Source organism: Coloeus monedula (genome assembly GCF_965178545.1).
Source record: "Coloeus monedula genome assembly, chromosome: 9".
Lineage (NCBI taxonomy): Eukaryota > Metazoa > Chordata > Aves > Passeriformes > Corvidae > Coloeus > Coloeus monedula.
Window position 1 is genome coordinate 7,580,318 of NC_138789.1, and position 19,120 is coordinate 7,599,437.

Consider the following 19,120-nt stretch of genomic DNA (forward strand, 5'->3'; position numbering starts at 1 on the left):
GTTGGGTTTTTTTAATGCACTTGCTGCATTGTCTAACCACAAGTCCATTCACACTTTTGGGAATGATCTGGCACCTGTTTTTATAATTTGACTTGAAATAGCATGGGATGGAATGTTTAGGGCAAAACTTGTGTGTTAAAGACTGAATTCTAGGCTGCCTTGCAAAAATTGTTAAATACATGCTTTTGGGACTAATTGTATTTAGGTCTGACTAAGGTGTGTTTATGAGGCCTGAGATGTGTTTATGAGCCTGGGGTAGGTTTTGCAGTTTGTGAGCTACCTTAGGTGGGACTGTGATGGGTGGTGTCCTGGAATGTGTAGTTGTTACGGGGCTGAGCTGTTTATTTTTCCAGGATCTTTTACCCCAGGAGAGCTGGTTCTGCTGAAGTGTGGGCAGGATGATAGTTCAGAAATTGGCTTGGAGAGAGCGCGTGTAAATATATGCTTGTCACTTTGATCAGGTTTGTGCTTTCTTTTCTTAGTCTTGCCAATAAGTGGATACTGAAATGTTCTAGCAGCAGCTTTTATGATAGAAAGCTCCTTTGGGGTGAGTTATGGTGGCATTGAGGGGCTTCATTCTATCTTCTACTTAATCAGTCTTCTTAAGTTACACCGATCAGGAGTGCTCTGGCAGATCCACATCACCCAGTTTGACAAGACCGTCTCAGGTATCACTGATGCCGTGATGATTTTTTTTGCCTTTTCTTTTATACCCCTGTTATACCTTTTTGCAACTTCTGTATTCTTAGTGCTTTTTCCCTACATTCTTGGACTTGTTTGTTAAGCTAAGAGACTAAACATCTTAGAAGCTTCATAGTTAGGAATCAGTGTGCCCCAGACCCCAAGGTCCTCTCCAGAACACATTTTGTAAACCAAGATAGAATCATCCAGGGGAAGGCTCCTTGGGGAGGGGGGGCTCATTCAAGCCTCTCATTGGGGGATTTTTGATGGATATGCTAATTACTAAGACCTATAATGTTAGACCAGATCTTTTGTGGGTGTGCATGGAGGTGCATTCGACCTGGACATGTGCACCTAAGGCTCCTTAAAATAAATACCAAGGTAAAATCCCTTTTTCCCTTCTAACCGTGTTTGACACTTGATTTTAAGACCAAGAAAAAGCATCATCACCAGTAATGGGAAGAAACTCAACATGGTGATGAGGGCATTGATACTTGTTCGTGTGGCTTTTGTGCTGCAAGGCTGGGGCACTATTCCTGTAGCTGATCCAAGCACATCCCTCCTCTGAAATGGAATCAAAGAGAAACAGTAATTGCAGCAAACAGCTCACAAGCAAAATGCTCCTCTGGTAAGTGGCTATGGAATGATCTCTTCCAAAACTGGCATGGAGCATTCCAAGTGTGGGAAGGCCGTTGAGGTCTCTGGGTAGTTGCCTTGGCTGCTCTCTTTATGAACTGGGCTAAAAAATACGCTCTCTTCAGAGTGAATGTAGGTGTGTACCTGGATTGCTGCATAGATTAGATAAATTCACAGTGATATTTGAAGCAAAGCCTGTAGCTTGGGCTGGTATTATAGTGATTTTTCACCCACTGGGAGAGCAGTAAATAGTCTTAGATTGTAAAGATGGGACTGGAAATTGAGGTCACAGTATAATATGCAAGACCTTTTTTTTTTTACCTTGTTTACTTTATGCCAGGCTAAGTATTTCATAGCAAAAGTAATTTTTTTGTGCAGTTTGTGAAATAAATAATGGAGGGATCCTCTTAAAAATGCATTGGCTGAGTTCCTTATTTTAATATTAATAAGGCAGGTTGCTACAATAAAATTAGCTCTGCATGGTGTTTGTCACTGTACTGCCAAAGCAATCGAGTCTAATGCCATTCCTTCCTGAAATAAATCCCCAGGAGAGCAGTATTTGTGGCGTTCTGAAACCTCTAACCAGGGAAGTTGGAGTAGAACTGTAAATTATGGACAATGCAGATTTTAATCTGGGATTCCCAAGTCTGTCTTTGGCCATGTGGCTTTCTGGCTGCTGATGTGAGGTGTTTTAATGTTCTTTACACATGGGTTTTCTCTGCTGTAGTGACTAATATCCAGCTGCTTGGCTAATCATGCTAATGGACAGCTTGGTAATCACATTGTATGGTTTCCTGGTCCAGAAACCATCCTGTTTGGGGCAAAACAGTCTGAACTGTGGAGATGCTTATCTAGGACTGCAGTGTCCTAGGACACAGTGCCTTGGTTTAGGAGCCTGGGGATGAAAAGCAGAGGAAAAAGAGGGACGTTGGAGTTAGCACAAACTCTTTTTTCCTTTTTTTTTTTTTTGTTGTTGTTAAAGATGAATCTGTGCCTTTGAAAGGAGAAGCCCTTTACCAGCCCTGCACCTCTGTGATTTATAGCATGTGTTTATCTGAGCCACAGAGCAAAGGGAACAAACCTGTAATATTGATACATTCTGGTATGTGACCAGAACAGCATTTTTGTGCTTATAAATAATAAGAGCACTCATTGTAATAGAGGCCCTTGTCAGCTGGAGATATTTAGGTTAAAACAAGTGTTAGGGGGTTATTTGATCATGGTTGTAGACACACTTCTGTTGAAATCTGCATTTAAGGCAAGATTAAGTCTCTTCATTTTACAGTTTGCATTGTTAGTTTAGGATCCAAATTGGAACTACATTCAAGCTTTGCCTGCCAACTGGATCTTTTTAAGATGTCATTGAACATGGAAATCTGTGAAGCAGGGAAGCACATATGTTTAAATACTGTCAAGGTCTATGGGTCCAAATATCTGCCTAAGTGTTTTCTTGAAAACAGTCATGTTTCAAGTAGGCTTTTAAAATTTCCACTTTAAAGAAATGTCTTGAGAGTCTAAGAACTGGGAGACACTTCCTTTCAGAATGGCATTCTGAATAACCAGGTCTTTGCAGTTCTGTGTTATTTCTACTTCTTACGACATGTTGTAGTAAAAACGTTTGGAATGATGGGTTGTGTTTGTTGTATGTAATTTCTATAGACTGCATGAAATGGAAAGCTTTACTTTAAATGGTGTTACTGGCATCAGAAGTAAAACTACCCATGTCTTCTTCCCCTTTTAATTTACAACCTGCAGGTGTCTTAGCTGAAAACGAAGAGATCTGTTTGTACATGTGAATGATCTCTTTGTGCAAGGGGCTGGGGGAGGTGGAATTCCCTGTGTTCCTCGGGAAAGAGATACAACAGAAACGTGCTGCAGAAATTCTGGGCAGAAGATGAAGGTGTTGGTTGTTGTTGGTTTTTTATTTGCAGCAGAAGGCAAGTGGGACAAGATGAACAAATGGGAACTCCTTGCTTCTCTCTTCTTCCTTCCAAATTGCTCTAGAAAAAGGCAAAACAAGCAAGACAGATGCTACAACTGTAGCTGGAAGTGCCTCTGTGGACTCCTGGCCATTGCCAGCTGCATGATTTTTTTCTTTTCCTCTATCCTGCCAGACAGGAAATGCTGGATGGAGAAAAGAAAATAGCTGGGTAAGCACAGGCCCACAATTTTGTCCCTATATAAGTTATTGATTTACAAAATAGGGTCTCAGGAAGACACTGCAGGAGCTAAATCTGTTTTTTATGTTCTTTGACATATTAGCATCTAGTCAAAATATGATTTTTCTCATCTGGGAAAAGAACATGCTTGCTGTCTCAGGAACACTGTGTCTTCCTGGGTACGGAAAATGAAAGATGGGAGAGGAGACAGCTCACCACGTCACAGCTGAGAAGCTGATATTTATTCCACACTTCTCTACTTGTTTAGGCTATTCCCAGTCCTGTGTTCTAATTTCTCTGTACTGCTGGAATTGACTTCATTTTAGGGCGATTTTCTTCCTCTTTGGCCTATATATATCTTGTATGTTCGCTACTGAATGACTCGAAAATGTTGAAAAATTTAAATGAAGTTTTAATTAAAACCAGTTTGGTATTCTTTTCTGCTTTCAGTGTGAAGATGATCTGCCTAATAGGCAGGAGGGTAGAACTGAAGCAGGACGTGAAGGTGGGCTGGAAGGCGTAGTGGATGTTCGATACCTTCAGTGGTTAAACGGGAGACTGAGGTTCCAGTGGCACAGTTTGCACGCTCAGCACCAAGAGCAGTGCAAACTTTTGCACAAGGTAAATGATTCTTCTAACTCACTATGACATAGTTTATTATTTAAAAGCCTTGTCAGCTAGAGCTAAATGTACAAATTATTGTTGTTTGCTAGTTCTGCATTTTCTGTAGATAAGAGTGAATTACTCTGAATATAAGCACGTCCATCTTTCCCCAGTGTGGCAGAACCCTGAGAAAATGTAGCATGTACAGTGTTCGTAAGGTTGTAATTGTATAAAAGTCTCTTTTGCAGGTTGGCACATTAGTCACTTCTGCAACCATAGGCTGCTGCTGTTTTTCTCAGAAAATGCCTGGTAGAAACAAGACACAGCATTCTGGTTGCCCAGACAAGTAGCGATGCAGAACCATAAGTTCACTGGAAACGTGGATTCAAAATGTTAAGCATAAATATTGAAAGTAATAGCAAAATAAAATGCAAGATCTCTTTCCAAAGTACTAGGGGACATCTTAGCAAAACCCAAAATCTACCTGCTTATAAATCAGGAATCAGTTATGGTCTCTATGCTGCTTAGATTCCAGTTCTTTTCCCATTTATGAATGTCTAGATGCCTGTCTAATCACAGTTACATATGGAAGCATTCTGTCTTTTTAGGATGGAACCAGCCTTCAGTCCCAAAGTTGACAGTGATGGTGACTCCAGAGACAACCTAGAAAATGTAGTTCTAAAGATAGTCCTATGAGTTATTAAGTATGGTTTTACCTAGGTCTCCTTTCTCCATTTATATCTCTTCGGATAACTTAAATGGAGCCAGCTATTACTATACTCCAAATCTTCACAGAAAACCTTTTTTTGAGACTAAAAGTGGTTTGGGGAAATTTCTTCTCAAAGTACACATCAGAAAGTTGTCAGAATCATCTTCACCTTTGAATGAAGATGCCTTCTTGGTTTTAATCCTGTGTCTGACAGAGCAGTGCTAAAAACTATAATGAGGTTACCTTTTGTTCGTTCTGTGAACTGATTGCTAGGGAGGATGTCTGATTGACAGCCGTAGGGAGGAAGGATCAGGTGCTGGGTGTGCAGCATCTAAAATAACCTTTTGCTTCTCATTGATCACTGCTGATGTGCTTCCCCTGATCTGGGAACAAAGGTAGCAATTCCCTCTAAGTGCCCATACAGTCCCTGGCTTTTTGGACTGTGATTACAGACCATGATGAGATTGGGAGAGGTGAATCTCAAGTGAAATGATTGGCATCTTCTCCTCCTGATAAACTACCTCTATTTAGGGTATGCTGGTTTTTCTAGTAGGTGAGGCAAATGCCTCCATAACTCATCATCAGTGCTCTGAGTTATGTGAGACTTGACAGTAACAAATCATTAGGCAGCTCCAGTGCCTCAGCTTACAGTTAGTGAGTCCAAGGAAGACTTGAGAGCAGGTCAGACCTGGGAGCTCAAGTACAGACAGAGATATTCTCAATGGTCCAGGTGAGGCACTGAAGTAGTGAAGAAATGTGCTGATCGGGCAACATGCTAAACTTGTTGACAGGGGCCATGAAAGATGATGACCCTCCTGTGGAAGTTGTACTTTGAAATAAACTTGGACTTTTTTTTCCCCTTTGTGGCTATCTAAGGCAGAATGTTCGCTGAAGTTAGGACAGTCAGACAACTACAAGAGACAGGTTAGTTATGCTGCAGGTCCCTGGACCACAATTTCCAGACTCTGGAGGAATAAGCAGGAGGGAGAATGTTCCTGTTCATCCAGTTTCCCAAAGCTGCCGTTACTGCCTTCTCCAGCAGTCATTGCTGGGCTAAACTGAAGGCAACAGTGATGCTGGTGATGATTCTCACAGTCTGGGCTGCTTCTATGGGGGCACACAAAGGAGGATGGAACCGAGCCCTACTCCAACTCCATATGTGAACCCACACTGGTATTATATGTGCAGCTGTGGGAGTTCTGTTCAGAGCTGTAATAAAGTGCAGTGCTCTGGTTTATATTTTAGTCTGAATTAAAAGCAGGACACTAGAAAGGTAGAAGTGACTTTGGAAGGACTTCAGTACAGTGCCACATTAATGTTAGCATTTATGGTAACACAAAATATAACACAATTTAACAGCTGTATAAACAATAATTGATATTTCCTGACTCTTTCTAGAGAAATTGTTTTTACTACTGCATTAATTTTAAAACTTTTAAACTATTTTATGTGTTAGAAGACTGAACTGACCCAGTATGACCTCTATATGTGCTGCTGCTTTTCTCTAATAAACCACAAACACAGTATGCAAAAGGCTAATGGGTGTTAAGTTTTTTAATTATGCTGACAGATTTACAGAGGGCTTTCTCTTCAAAATGATAATTAGGGGTTTTACTTGCTCTGTAAAATAATAACTTACCAGGTTATGTGTCTCAACTGTGGAACAATTTTATTTACTGCTGATCAGTAATTTTTGTCAACTAGTGACGACACTTCCACAGATTTCATTCTGTGACTCACACGGGCTCTAAAATACCATTTTCTCTCTTTGGGCCTTTCTGAGAAGAACACAACACAGTTGGAAAATACATTCTTACTCAGAAGATGACTGCTCTTCCAGTCTGTATTTTTCAGTATGGATATTGCCGGGTCAGTCCTCCGTCTACTCTCTGCTGCCTGCAGCCACCTAAGGCTGATGGGATGAAGTTCTGCAGTACCCAAGAGAGGGAAGCCTCCCTGGAGCTACAGCTGGTTCTGTGCTGGGAATCGCTCGTTAGGTGGCCTCCCTGGCTGCTCCTCTTTGCTAGCTGTTCTGGTGAGCTGCTTTTCAGTGACTTCAGCTCCCAGAAGGCACGTTGAAGCTTAGAGAAGCACACGTGTCCTGCTGTAGGAGGAAGACTTCTTGAGGGAAATCTTAACCTCTTTGTTTCTGAGGAATTTTGCAGCCTGAGGCTATGAGCTGTTGAATAACATTATAATGGCTTCTTAACATGGACAGGTTGGCTCGCTTTGAAAGTATAATGTAGTAATACCATTATAATTCCCTTGAAATTCTCAGTGGTACATATTTACCTGATATGCCTTCAAATATCTGGGAACATGGAGAATACTACTGTGTTAAGACATGTCTCTTGGTTCTTTCTTTTCTCTTTCTTCCTATTTCTTTCAAATGCCAGAAGAATATCTGTCTGCCTGGTTTTGATCTCTCTTGAATTCATAGGAGAAAGCAGTTGTTTTTATTTACTCTTCAAGTTATCACTTTGCCTTAAAAATATGAGTGAGAAGCCTTGCATAGTTTCAGCGAAACAGGTAGGAACCTGTGTAGTTTAAAACCTTCATTTTTGGGGGGCTCTGTTAAATGCACTGTGCCACAATCAGCATGTTACGAAAAATAGTGGAACAGATGAGTTTGTGCAAAACTGATGGATTTCCTGGGGCTATTTCCAGCTATCTTCCATCCTGAAGTAGTGGAGGGTTAGATCAGGTTCAGAGATGACTTTTTTTTTAAGCAGGTGAATATCTGATTATGGGCTCTGTGTGTGGGTTAGTAAGAAAAAAATGATATTAAATGGAATTCTTGATGATTGAAGAAGAGTTAACATAATTGGAATTATCAGATCATGGTAAAGCAACAATAATGGTTTTAATGGTTGGAAACTAAAAGCAAGAGTTGTATTTTCAGTAAGAATGCAGAGCAGCACTGGCAATTACCACTTATGAATGGAGTGGTTTCTTGTGCCCCCTCTAGGATAAGCAATATAAAATAAGATGGGTGCAGTGGATTGGATGGGTTGTATCTATGTATCTGATGTAGTATGAGTAAAGGGACAAGGACAAAGTCTTGATCTCTGAATAATAGAGGGCAGGGACTGGTGCTGGGTAATTACCTCATTGTCAGTAATTTATGAGTGAGCTAAACTGCAATTGTTAGGTGCATCTGTATCTAGACATAAAAAAATCTACCATGTTGCTCTGGAAATTGCTACCTTGTTTATTTATATATTTTTTGTCTATTTGGTTTGAAAATCTTTGCTTTTTTCCTAAGGTGAATTTGCCATTAAATCTCAGAATCACATTCTTTAGTGCAGTAGAATTTTTTCCCTCTCATGCAAATATGTGTGACCAATGAGCAAGCCCCCTTTTCATCTTCTCATAGGTGAATTAGGTGCCGTGCAGGGAGAGCAGCTTGTCTGAGCTCAGGGGCATTTAGGAATTGGTGCTGGGAACTCCCCAGAAGTGGTGCTGAGTGTGGGGGTCTGTGCCTGTGCTCTCTTGCAAACTTAGTGTAAGGTTAGATCAGACCTGCCTCCACCTGGGGGTATTCCAGTGCCAAGTAGCAACAGCTATGCATGTTCTGCCTCTCACCTGCTACTTCTAACTTGGTGCTCTTTCCCTCTTTAAACCTTGTTTTATTTGCAGTGTGTCCTGGTTATCTGTAAGAGATAGCAAAAATACAAATACTGGATTATTCCAGTGTCCATCTAGTCTGGTCTCGGGGGAACACCTCATTCCTCTGTTGTTACAGCTTTAGTGTATTTGTTCTGGGCTTTGGTCAGGGATGCTGCTGCCACCTGCTTTGGAAAAGGGGCTGATGCTGAGGGCCCAAAGGTTTGGTGGCCAGAGTTACGCAAGAATGCAGCAGGGAGAGGAGTGGCAAGTGGAAAGGAAGAACATTGTGTGGGGAGGTGCTCTTTTATTTTTAAACTCGCATAGCTCTGCACATGTGACAGATGGTTGTCACCAGCAGTGAGTTTTGGGAAAGGAACGCTAAAATATTCTGAAGTTTCACGGAAGGGTTGATAATTACCCAGTGCCTGTCAACTTTAAAATAGTTGTCAATACCCAAGTGTGTGATAAAAAGTTCGTATTAGAATAAAGGAAGAAAAGCAGGAAACATTCTCTGTCTTCTGGCAGAAATATTAATGAAATATGAGTGATTGTCTGACAAATGTGCACTGCTATCTTGTTTGGCAGCTGCAGTTATTACAGTAACAAAGGGATCAGCTCTGAATAGGAGGAATTGCTTTTTATTGTTCCCTTGACTAACTTGGGAGGCTTCTTCATCCAGTAATTGATCATACTATTACCAGTGCAGCTGGGACAAGGTCTTGGTAAGCAAAAGCCAACAGTATAGAGCAGCAAAAGAGAACCTTACTGTAACTAGGTAGCATTTTCTGCTTTAAAGAAAGAAATAGGAATTATTCTGAGAGTACACTTTAGCTCTTTTAAGACTGCTGCTGTCGGTGTAAATGGTTTCTCCTTTCATGCCATGCACAAGACCATGTGTACTGTAAGGAAAAAGGCTTTTAAGACAGGATGAAAAGAGAAACCTTCAGCACAGTACTGTGGCAGCAGTGGTTGCAATTGCTGCGTGTCGTTCTGGCAACACTACCAGATGGACCATTTTGTGAGATGATTGTGGTGCATGTTCATCCTTCCCATTCTGGCTGCTTTAAAAAGAGCTGCTGTATTCGTGATAGTAGTTACACTTGTACATGTCCATTGGCAATGGTTTGTAACCACTGGTCACATCACATTCCAATCCACGCAGCTGTTGGATGATAGTTAATGGTGTTAATGATCTGGTCCTTGCACTGACAAATATCTTTTTAATTAATCTGTTCCAGATCCATTTATTCACAAGTGGCTCCCACATGGACCAGATCCTGGGGCATTTTTCTGTCACAGAAACAGATCTCATTAGACAGCCAGAGAGCTACAAGCAGGTAATGCTTCTCCTGTAATTCTTGGATGCTCAGTATGCTTTACACAAACACTGTGGAGACTGCATTCCTTATAACATTTTTTAAACTTAGTTTCCAGCAGAAATAAGGGCTTATATATTGAATTTTCAGTTTCTTCACTTATTTGTATTCACCAAGTCTGGTTTGATAGAACATAAACCCAAAGGTATTAAGCTAAGTTTATAAAACCTGACAGACAAGGAGTGGGAAGAACCCTGTCTGAAAGTGCCACTGGAGAAAAGGCTTGTAGACTAAAACACTCTAGATAAGTTGGCTGACTTGCTGTTGTCTCCTGCCAGTAACCACATCTGGGCCAGTCAGGCACAATGTCTGCCTGTGGCCTTGCCCGAGCAAGACAGAACCTCTTAGGACAACATCATTTTTCCCAGTGTACTGTTTTACCCTGAAGTATAAATTCCTGCTCCTCTCAATTACTCAATTATCATAGGTAGTTCATTATTTGAAGTAGTTTAATTCACTTCTTTTAATACAGTATAATACATTTGTTTTAAAAAATCAGTTTCTAAAAGTTCATTTTGTGTGAAGCTGAAATGAGATGGAAATTTCAAGCTCATCCCTAACAAAATCAATATTTGGCAAATTTCTCCAGTCTGTCCAGACCTGTTTGCTCAAAGAAGATACTCTTCCTGCTGCTTGCTTAAGAATGAAAGTGGGCATTGTAAATACTGCGCACAAAGAAATTCAGGAAAGTAGATTTGAAGGTGGGAGGAAAGTTTTATGTTCAAAGCCCCTAAAGTAAAGTGCATGTAAATCTTTCATTGCTGAGCATTTCTTGGATGAACGGGTCACATCCAGCCTCTTGGTAAGAGTCATCTTAGAACATTTTCTGGGAAAACTTACTGTTTTTCTGGAGCAAATGGCTTTAAGTCAGCTTGAGATTTCTTTTTCACTTGTGCTTTGCAATCCCCCTCCTGTGGTTTGCTCAACAGCTCAGAACACAGCAACACATTGCTCTGAAGTCTGTAGTCTTCCAGATCTTAGCAAATGTCTGTAAAGGTCTGGCAGGCTGCTATTAGAAACTTCTAGGCTGTGCAGAAGGACTTTGCAACTACCTTTATCCCAAAGCCTTACCCTGAGTATGTCACTGATCTGTTACAATAAAGCTTAATGATACTCTTGGTATCTGGTTTTGATGACTTTGTTAATGAATCAGTCCAGGAGTTTTTTCTTGCATTCTGCTCCCTTTCCTGTATGCCTGCTCCAGGTGTTCTGTTCAGGGGAGGCTCAGGATAAAATGGAAGGAATTTTTCTGTATTGTAAGCATTGGGGTTCAGTAGAGTGCTGTAGTCAAGAAGGTTTAATGGGCAGCTGTGTTGTTTAGTTAAAATCAATGAAGTCTTCATTCCCTCTTTCCCAGGCTTAAACAGCAAATACATGAAACAAAACCAGGGTGATGACTGAGAGGCAGGGTGACAGAAGATGTTTCTTTAAATAAAGTATGAATGGCCACAGTTTGTCTCCAGTTTCTGGGCTCTGACAGGTGCAATCCCAAACAGGCTTCAGCGCATGTGTGTTGGAAATTCCTTTCTTATGTCGCTTACTGCTTGCACTGATCCAAAATTGGAATTGTTTGTCAGTATAATCAGCTGTGAAATTCTTAACCTCTTAAAACTCTCAAACCTATTCAGGAAAGGAGTTCTAAGCTGCTCTCTTGTGCCTGATTCTAAAATAAACAGGAGAAATTGGCAGGAAATCATCACAACACTTGAATATACACATTTTTGAGAGCCTTCTAATTTTTAGGGTCACCATTTGAACATTCTTTGTAGATTTTGTCTCCCCTTACCCTTATTTCTCAAAAGTAGCTTCTGGAACTCATATGCTCAGTATGTAGGAAGAGCCTGATACAACAAGGTGGTATTAACTTGAAAAGGCATTGTTGTTTTGAGTGTCACTTTCCCAGATGGATCTAATACTCAATATGCAAAGTGTAATAAAAAGCTTTGGAAAGTGTAATAAAAAGCCTCTAATTTTCAAATATCTTGCTAAGATTAAGTAAATCATGCATATTTGAATAGCTCGGTTTTCAAATATTGGTGCAGATGGCAGCACTCTGCCAAATGTTTTATCCAAAAACTGTGAAATTATTTTTTTCTTTTCAAGTAAACGAGACATTTCTCTTAATGTTACCTCCAGTAAGAACCTGCTGCATGGATCAATAAAAAGAGCAAGCATGTCAATATGCTTTACTGTAATGCCCCCCTCTTGGTGGATGGTGTTATGAATTCTTTCTCATCTTGGGCATCCTTCAAAGCATAGCAATGCAAAGTGGATCGAAGCGTCAGAAATTTGCTATCACAGAAGGGACTTGGATTCTTCTTGTTTAAGCCTTGAGTTCATTTTCATTAAAAATACCCTGTGAGATAAGTTGCTCTACTTGCATCAAAACAAGAGATGTTTAGTCTGACAGGAAAAGTGTGATAGGATACAGATAGCTGTGAAGTCAAGCTTTACTTTATGAAATGTGAAAGTCACGCTGCTCCTTTTCTGTAGGAGATGCACATTAACTTATTTTAAATGTTCTTTCCTTGGATTTTTGACTATAAAACACTTCTAGTGCTTTTATGTACAGAGATTTTACTGGACATTATTATTCTTCTATCATCATAAATGTCTTTGTCAGATTCATAGGGCTGGAAGTTTTCCAAAGCTAATGGTTTTAATTATATTTTTCTCTAGTGAGGCATGATCAAAACTCCAACTTTCCCTGCGGTTTGGCTGTGGTTATATCTATGTGTGTGGCTGTGAGTTGCAGGTCACTGCTCTGTTTAGTTCCTATGCTGCCTGGGGGTGTCAGTGAAGGGGAGGTGGTGTTATTTCAGCTGGAGTTCAGTTTCCAGTGGAAGCACTGGAAGTGCCTCAGTCAGTGGGGATGGTTCTGGAGCTGTTTGCCTGAGGCCGTGCTAGAGCACACAAACTGGGGACAGCCACAGGGAGCTTTGGGGAGGGTCATTGTGTCTTTTCTGGAAAACCTCTTGTACTTATCACTTAGTGTCCTAGAACACAGTCTAGAGCATCTTGAATATCTTGTGTTTTGATGCATTTTCCAAGCTGATGGGTACTGCTTGTTTTTAAATGGTTCCCCTTGCCAGGTGGGGTGAGATGGGGGGCTGCTGCTATTTGCCTGCCTGAAATATCTCCAGAGCAGGAATGGAATTCTGGTCTCTGGCACTGTAGCTGATATATCTGGGCAGCATACTTGGGAGAGCATGCAGATGATGTGGCTCAGGGTAAGCAACATTTGCCCCAAGCTTTCCAGGGCAGTAATCCTTTCCAAGCATGCGGCCTCATTCCTCTTGTCTATCAAGTCCGTTTATCTTAATTCTGCACAGCAGTGTTGCCAGGTCTGAAGTTTACCTTGGGCTCAAAAAAGTGTATGTTGCACTTGAGTCATTAAATTAACTTTCTCATCAAATTGTTACTGTACAGAGATCAGTGAACTTTAAATCAAAGCACCCAAGTCCTTCCGTTTCCTCTGTCTCTTCATATACTGTTTTGTATGTGGAATTCAATCGTAGTAGAGATTAAAAGTTGAAACTCAGGTCATTGGTGCAATGCTGGCAGTGCTGGAGTGATCATTGAAATTGTAATGAGTAAAGATGACACCTTTAAATGCCAGTAAATCAATTTACTGAGTGTGACAGCAAATAAATAATGCAGCTGTCTGCCAGGTGGACATGCAATGAAATTTATAGAAGTTGGATGTGAATAGTTAATAATTTTGTTTCAGAAATTTATGAAGAATGTTTATGTTTGTTGATCATTAACATGTTTTAAAGGTGATTTATTTGGCTTAAGAAACTATGGTTCTTTGTAGCAAGTAAATAAGAGCAAACAAATGGGCTGTCTGACTTTGCATACATAATATATGGTCAATTCTATGCCCATAAAAAATTGAAGTGAGCTTTAGCTCTCCAAGCAGCAGGGATTGAGTAGGATGGGATAGGATGGTACAGGCATAGCACTGATCTGCTTTCTGGACTACTGATATATCAGGGAAGGACACCAATGTAAAGAATCTGTATTGCTTCCTTCAGTCAGGTGGGGTCCATAATTTCTTACTGTGTCCTTCAGGGGGTAACTGATCAAGATGTAAGGTAAGTTCATAGTGAACCCTAAATCTTGTGGCAGTTTCCTTTTAAAACATCTGTCCCAGATGGCTGTTACAGATGGGTGACACAACAGGTTTATTCTCTGTGAGTAATAGCCCATGGCTTGAATTCATGCAAAGCACTAAAGAGCTGCTGTTCTTTCCAGAACAAGTGCATTCTGATTGGAAGCATTAAGAGCTGATAGAATTGGAATTTTCAGAAATGCTGAATGTGCATTTACCAGTTACTTTTCATGAAAGTTGAGTCTTCAGTTGGTGTCCTGGGCTTGTGCACTTGCATACAAGTGCCCCTGATCTGCTGAAGTTTTTATCTGTAAAGAGAAACCAGTGATTTCAGTGCGTCCGAGGGACCACCACCTCCTGGAATGTGTGTGAGGGCAGAGCTGCAAAAGTGAGGTCTGTCAGCTAATACAGGTTATTTGTCTGGCTGCTGAATAATTACTGTGCTATTGCATAATCTGCAGAAGTGGATCCCAGGTTGTTCACCCTTTTGGATGAAAATGGAATAACTATGGCAAGATAGTCCCAGTTGCTGTGTCCCAGGCTATATTTGGTGTCCTTGTGTTGGTTGGTTGGGACTTCCTGGAATGTTCCTGGTGGTGACAGGCGCTGCAGGCAGGTGCTAAATGAAAATAAATAGTTAAACCCCTCTGATAAGCTTGACACCGTGTCACATTATTGATTTGACACAGACCCGTGCTAGTATTTCTGTAATCAACCCTGTTGTGGTCTTGTATGGTGAGGTGAAGGATGTGTAACCTTATTTGAATTTCAAAGAGCCTGTTAGGGAGCCATCTGATATTTTATGATGTCCTTCCATCTGTTGTACAAGAAGCAGTTGAAGCAACACATTTTTTGGAGTGTAGATACCAATGGAAAAGAATTACATGCATCCTATAGTCCGTGATGCTGCTGGGTAGAAGATTTAAGCCAGGAAATGAAGGCTTGTACTGCATGTAAATTCCAGAAAAAAGATTTGGTATTTAGTGAAAAACTGACCTTGAGCTTCAAGGACAAACTGCCTTCATTGGTATGAATTGTCATAGATTCATGTCTGTGGTGCTCTGGCAACTAATTCTGTTTGATCTGGCCCTCAGGTTTTTATATGTTTATTGTTTCATTCCCTTGGTAAAAGCCATAGTTCTGTCATTTCTGTCATGGAACAGGATCAGTATTATGTGTTGTAACTGCTGTTCTAATTAAGGACAGCTTTGCCTATTTGTCATCGTGTTTTACTTTCCTGGAAGAAAAAAAGTACTTGAAATTTCTCAAGTGGATCCTGCATAAAAAATAATACAGCATAAGAGTAACTGCACTGGGGCTTGTGAGTGTTTGTGAAAACATGGGGTTTCCCTGTTTTGGTTTTCTTTTTGTGCTTGTACTGTCCAAAATCCTTCCTTGGCCAGTCCTGATGTCACAGAAATCTTCATGGAGTTTCATTTTACCAGGAGTTGTGCCAGGGTCTGTGTGAGCTCTTCACAGAAAGAACCAGTTTTCGAAGTGGAGAGAGATCTTGTCGCTGCAAATGAGATGGTAAAGGTGGAGAGCAATCTTCCCCAAAGGAGCATGAAGGTCTGTGACAGTTCTTGGAGCAGTAGCACAGAAGAGACAGCCAAGCCCTGGAGAATCTAAACACAATGAGATTTTAATCTTACTCTATACACTGCCAGAATTAACTTAGTTTGAATCAGTAGTGGCTCCTGACCGTTTACCAGAGCTGCTTCCAGGGCTTCAGATGACCAGAATCTTTGGATTTTGGCATTGTTAAATTTTCAGAACAACAACTAAACTGATAGGTTCTGTAGCAAGAATGTCTTTTTTTTTTATTTTCTTGTACAACTTTTTACAGGTCCAGGTTTTGCTAGTCCAATGCATCAAAATTTTTACCTGTTTTGAAGCAAATTTGTTTTTCCTTGATGATTGGTGATGGCTGCATGTTGAATAAGTTCTTTAATGATGAAATTAAATTAGGTTCTAGAGCTGCTGACCTTTAATAAATTTCAAGGTTCACCAAAGAACTGTATGTTAGGCCTATGGACACACATGTTTTGAAAAGGTCAATTATGACAAGTTTTTTGAATTTGCATAATTATGCTCGCCACAGTACTTGGAATAAAAATAGCAAATGCTTTGCCCTTTTAAAGTATTTTCCTCTCTTCCTGTCTTTAACTTGATTTTACTGAACTATTCCAATATTCATTGCAGAACACAGGGAATGTGGACTGTGTTAGGAGCTGCAGACTGGGAGCTGAAGCAGGACTCTCGAAGGGGATGGGATGGATAGTGAAGAACCTTTTTGCTCTGGCTCTTGTTCAGTGAGGTCAGGAGCTGGGAGAGACCCATGGAAAAGGAGCCTGAATGAGGGCATTGTGGAAGCAAGGTAGCTCTGATGTGAAAGAATTCGTATTGTACATGTGAAAAGAAACACACTGAGGCACAAGGGGCTGAATGTAGACAGGAAGGTCAAGGCTGGCTCAGGATCTCAGTGACAACTACCTGAACCATCCCTGCAAGTTGTTGAGCTATGCTGGGTAGATGTATCCATGAAGTGCTTTACAGTAACATTTAAATTTCCTGAAAATCATGTCTTGGAAGTCTCAGTTAAGGCATCCAAAAGCAATGGAAGCATTTTACTTACACCTCCTTGTTTTCATTTCCCATTTGCTGCACGACAGCAATGCTATTATCTCGTCTCACATGGGTCATTAGGGAAGATAACTTGTTTATCTTCAAGATAAAAATTCTGCCTTTAGAATGGGTTTTGAATGATGTGTGACAAATAAGGCTATGGCTTCCCTCTGAAAAACAAAAAGAATAATGCGCCATTTGAAAGGAAAAGGAATGGCATGTGGAGTGAACACCAGCCAGTCTGTGCCCTTGGTGAGACAGATGATGAAGGGAAACATTTTGGTTGCGTAATTCTAGACCTTATACATGTGGGAGGGTCAAACTAGTGTTGTTCAGGCAGCTTGAATTCTGGCACTTTTTAACTTTGAGTGCTACAGTTTCCAACTTTAGCATTTTTCCTGCTGGGTTGTGCATTAGAGGTGTAAAGCATGCTTACTGCCATGTGCTCTGAGCAACACTGCCAGTGAAAGGCAATGCTTTTTTCCCCCCGTTAAATGACTTAATGTTTTGTGTTGCTCTTCCAACCACAGTTACTTTAGACATTTTGCATGCATGGTAGTCAGGTTGGTGAGAAATAACATGGGAGCTGGCATTAATATTGCAGAGGAGAGCAGATCTGATGATGTATTGCATTATATATGGGGCTCCAGCACCTAAATGCACGAGGCCTGGAGGCTTACACAAGAAAGCTTGAGGGAGCTGAATGATCCAGAGTACTCAAATTGTGATGATGGTTGTTGAAAGGAGGAGTGGAGGTTGTAAGGATGGGTTTAACCTGCAGGCTAAAATGAAATATACCCTTGATGCTGCTTTATGATGAGCAGGGTCAGGACTGTTTTGGCAACCCTCTCCTGAGCTGACTTTCTGACTCTGTGGGAGACTCCTGGGCTGCTGCTTTCTCCTTGGTGCCCTGGCATTGCTAAGCTGAATTACAGAGCAAAAACTGGCTTTAAACCTCTGTGGGTTGTGTTGGTTGAAAGGTTTATTCTTTCTCTCTAGCTGTCTCTAGTTTGGTGTTTTGCTGGTGTAATGTCAGGAGCAGAGTGGTGCTGTGGTGCTGGGCACGGCAAAATTGCTGTGCTGGGATAGGTAGAGTTTCAGAGCCTCCAGGGAGGACAAACTCTGTTGGAAATCCACATTTACATGTGTGTGAGGATGCTCAACACAATCCATTTAAGTGTTGTGGTCTTTTTAGTGGGACTGCCTTGATCACCTTTAAAATTCAGAATACTTACTACTAATTTCTTTTCTGGGAGAAGGCTCTGTTGGTTTGAAGCTTGATATGTTGAAGGTTGTTAGAATTGGAAAAAGCTCTGGTGTATTTTGTTCCTTTTGGCTGATGCTTACTGGAACAGCAGTGGGTACTGTCTTACAAAAGGGTGATTTGGTGGTTGTTATGTATTTCCTGTAGACTAGGAGGGTGGCTACTGAGAAAACAATTTAAAACAGAAATCCAAAAAACTGGGCAATTCAGATATAATTTTTCTTCCTCACATTTCCTCACAAGGCAAGAATAAGTGCTAAGAAAGCAAAGGAGCTGTCAGTGACAGTATGTGCTGCCCACCCTGTGCTACATGGCAGGAACAAAGAATGTTATTCCTGCCTTTTTTAATGATTCACTTTACAGCAGGAGAGGGTAGGCTGCCATGTCATCTTCCTTCCGAAATGCTGTAGGCAAATGGTTTTCAGTTCATTTCCTGACATTTATCACATAAAACATAGCTTGCTGTAGGAGTTATTAAAACCTCTTGACAACAGTGGATCGAGGTACTCATTTGCAAAAATGAGGCAGAACAGATTCAACCCTTGTCATCCGTGTAAAATCAGGAGGTTGAATGGCTTCAAAGCTGCTTTTAGACACTGTCTGCTTGTAGCCAAGTTCCTGATCCTTCTTAAGAAGGTGGAAATCTTTGGCCTGCTATGCACTGTGGAAGCAAGAGGAGTCAAATTGTGTGAGATAATGTGTAGTGGGAGTTTCTAAAGCAGATTCAAGTCAATTTTAGAAGAGAAGGCTGAAAAAAGTTTAATATAAATGACTTGCCTTTGAATGCTCTGTGTGGTTTCCTCTGGGGCAGGCAGTGGACCAGCTGTTTTGGGTGAGGAACTCTTCTCCTAACTTCCCTGTTGATCCCTTTTGTGCTGGTGCTGGAGGTTTTACTCACCCTCCAGAAGCAGTGGGACTTGGCTTCCAGATCCTGTCTGGAAGATGGACAAGCACCATCCAGAGCCACGAAGTAGGTGGAGGTCAGAGTGGAAGTTCAGGCTTGATGACAGGAGAAAGGATACCTATGGGAGACTAAATTTAGGGAGGTTGGAGAGGCTAGGAATGTATGAATGACACTTCCTGATGCTGTAGAAAGAAACCTCTACAGGAGCTAACCTGCTTTAAATCTCAAAAGGTGAATATGATCAAAAGAATTCTCCTTCCCTGCAACTGGCTGTGGCATCAGATGGTTTCTGCTCCTCTGATGCCTGCTGTTCCCAGTTGGTTCAGTTCCACCTGCTCTGGGACAGGCACTTTCCATCTCTGCAGTCCCCTCGGATCCTGCTGCTGGTTCTCTTTCAAAGCAGTATGGAGTATCCCATCCCAGGAGGAGGCAAAGACATG

General features: G+C 41.1%; 1 protein-coding gene across 3 annotated transcripts in view; it reads left to right on the forward strand.

Moving 5' to 3' along the window:
• TEDC1 (tubulin epsilon and delta complex 1) overlaps positions 1-19,120 on the forward strand; it is a 67,808-nt gene that overhangs the window by 14,872 nt on the left and 33,816 nt on the right. The window contains exons 4-5 of one of the 3 annotated variants that reach the window (XM_082287667.1): positions 3,927-4,097; positions 9,636-9,734. The exons of 1 other annotated variant lie outside the window; for it this stretch is intronic. In XM_082287667.1, the coding sequence (XP_082143793.1) occupies positions 3,927-4,097; positions 9,636-9,734 (270 nt within the window). The remainder of the gene's footprint in view (positions 1-3,926; positions 4,098-9,635; positions 9,735-19,120) is intronic. One more of the 3 variants, XM_082287668.1, reaches the window with a different exon arrangement.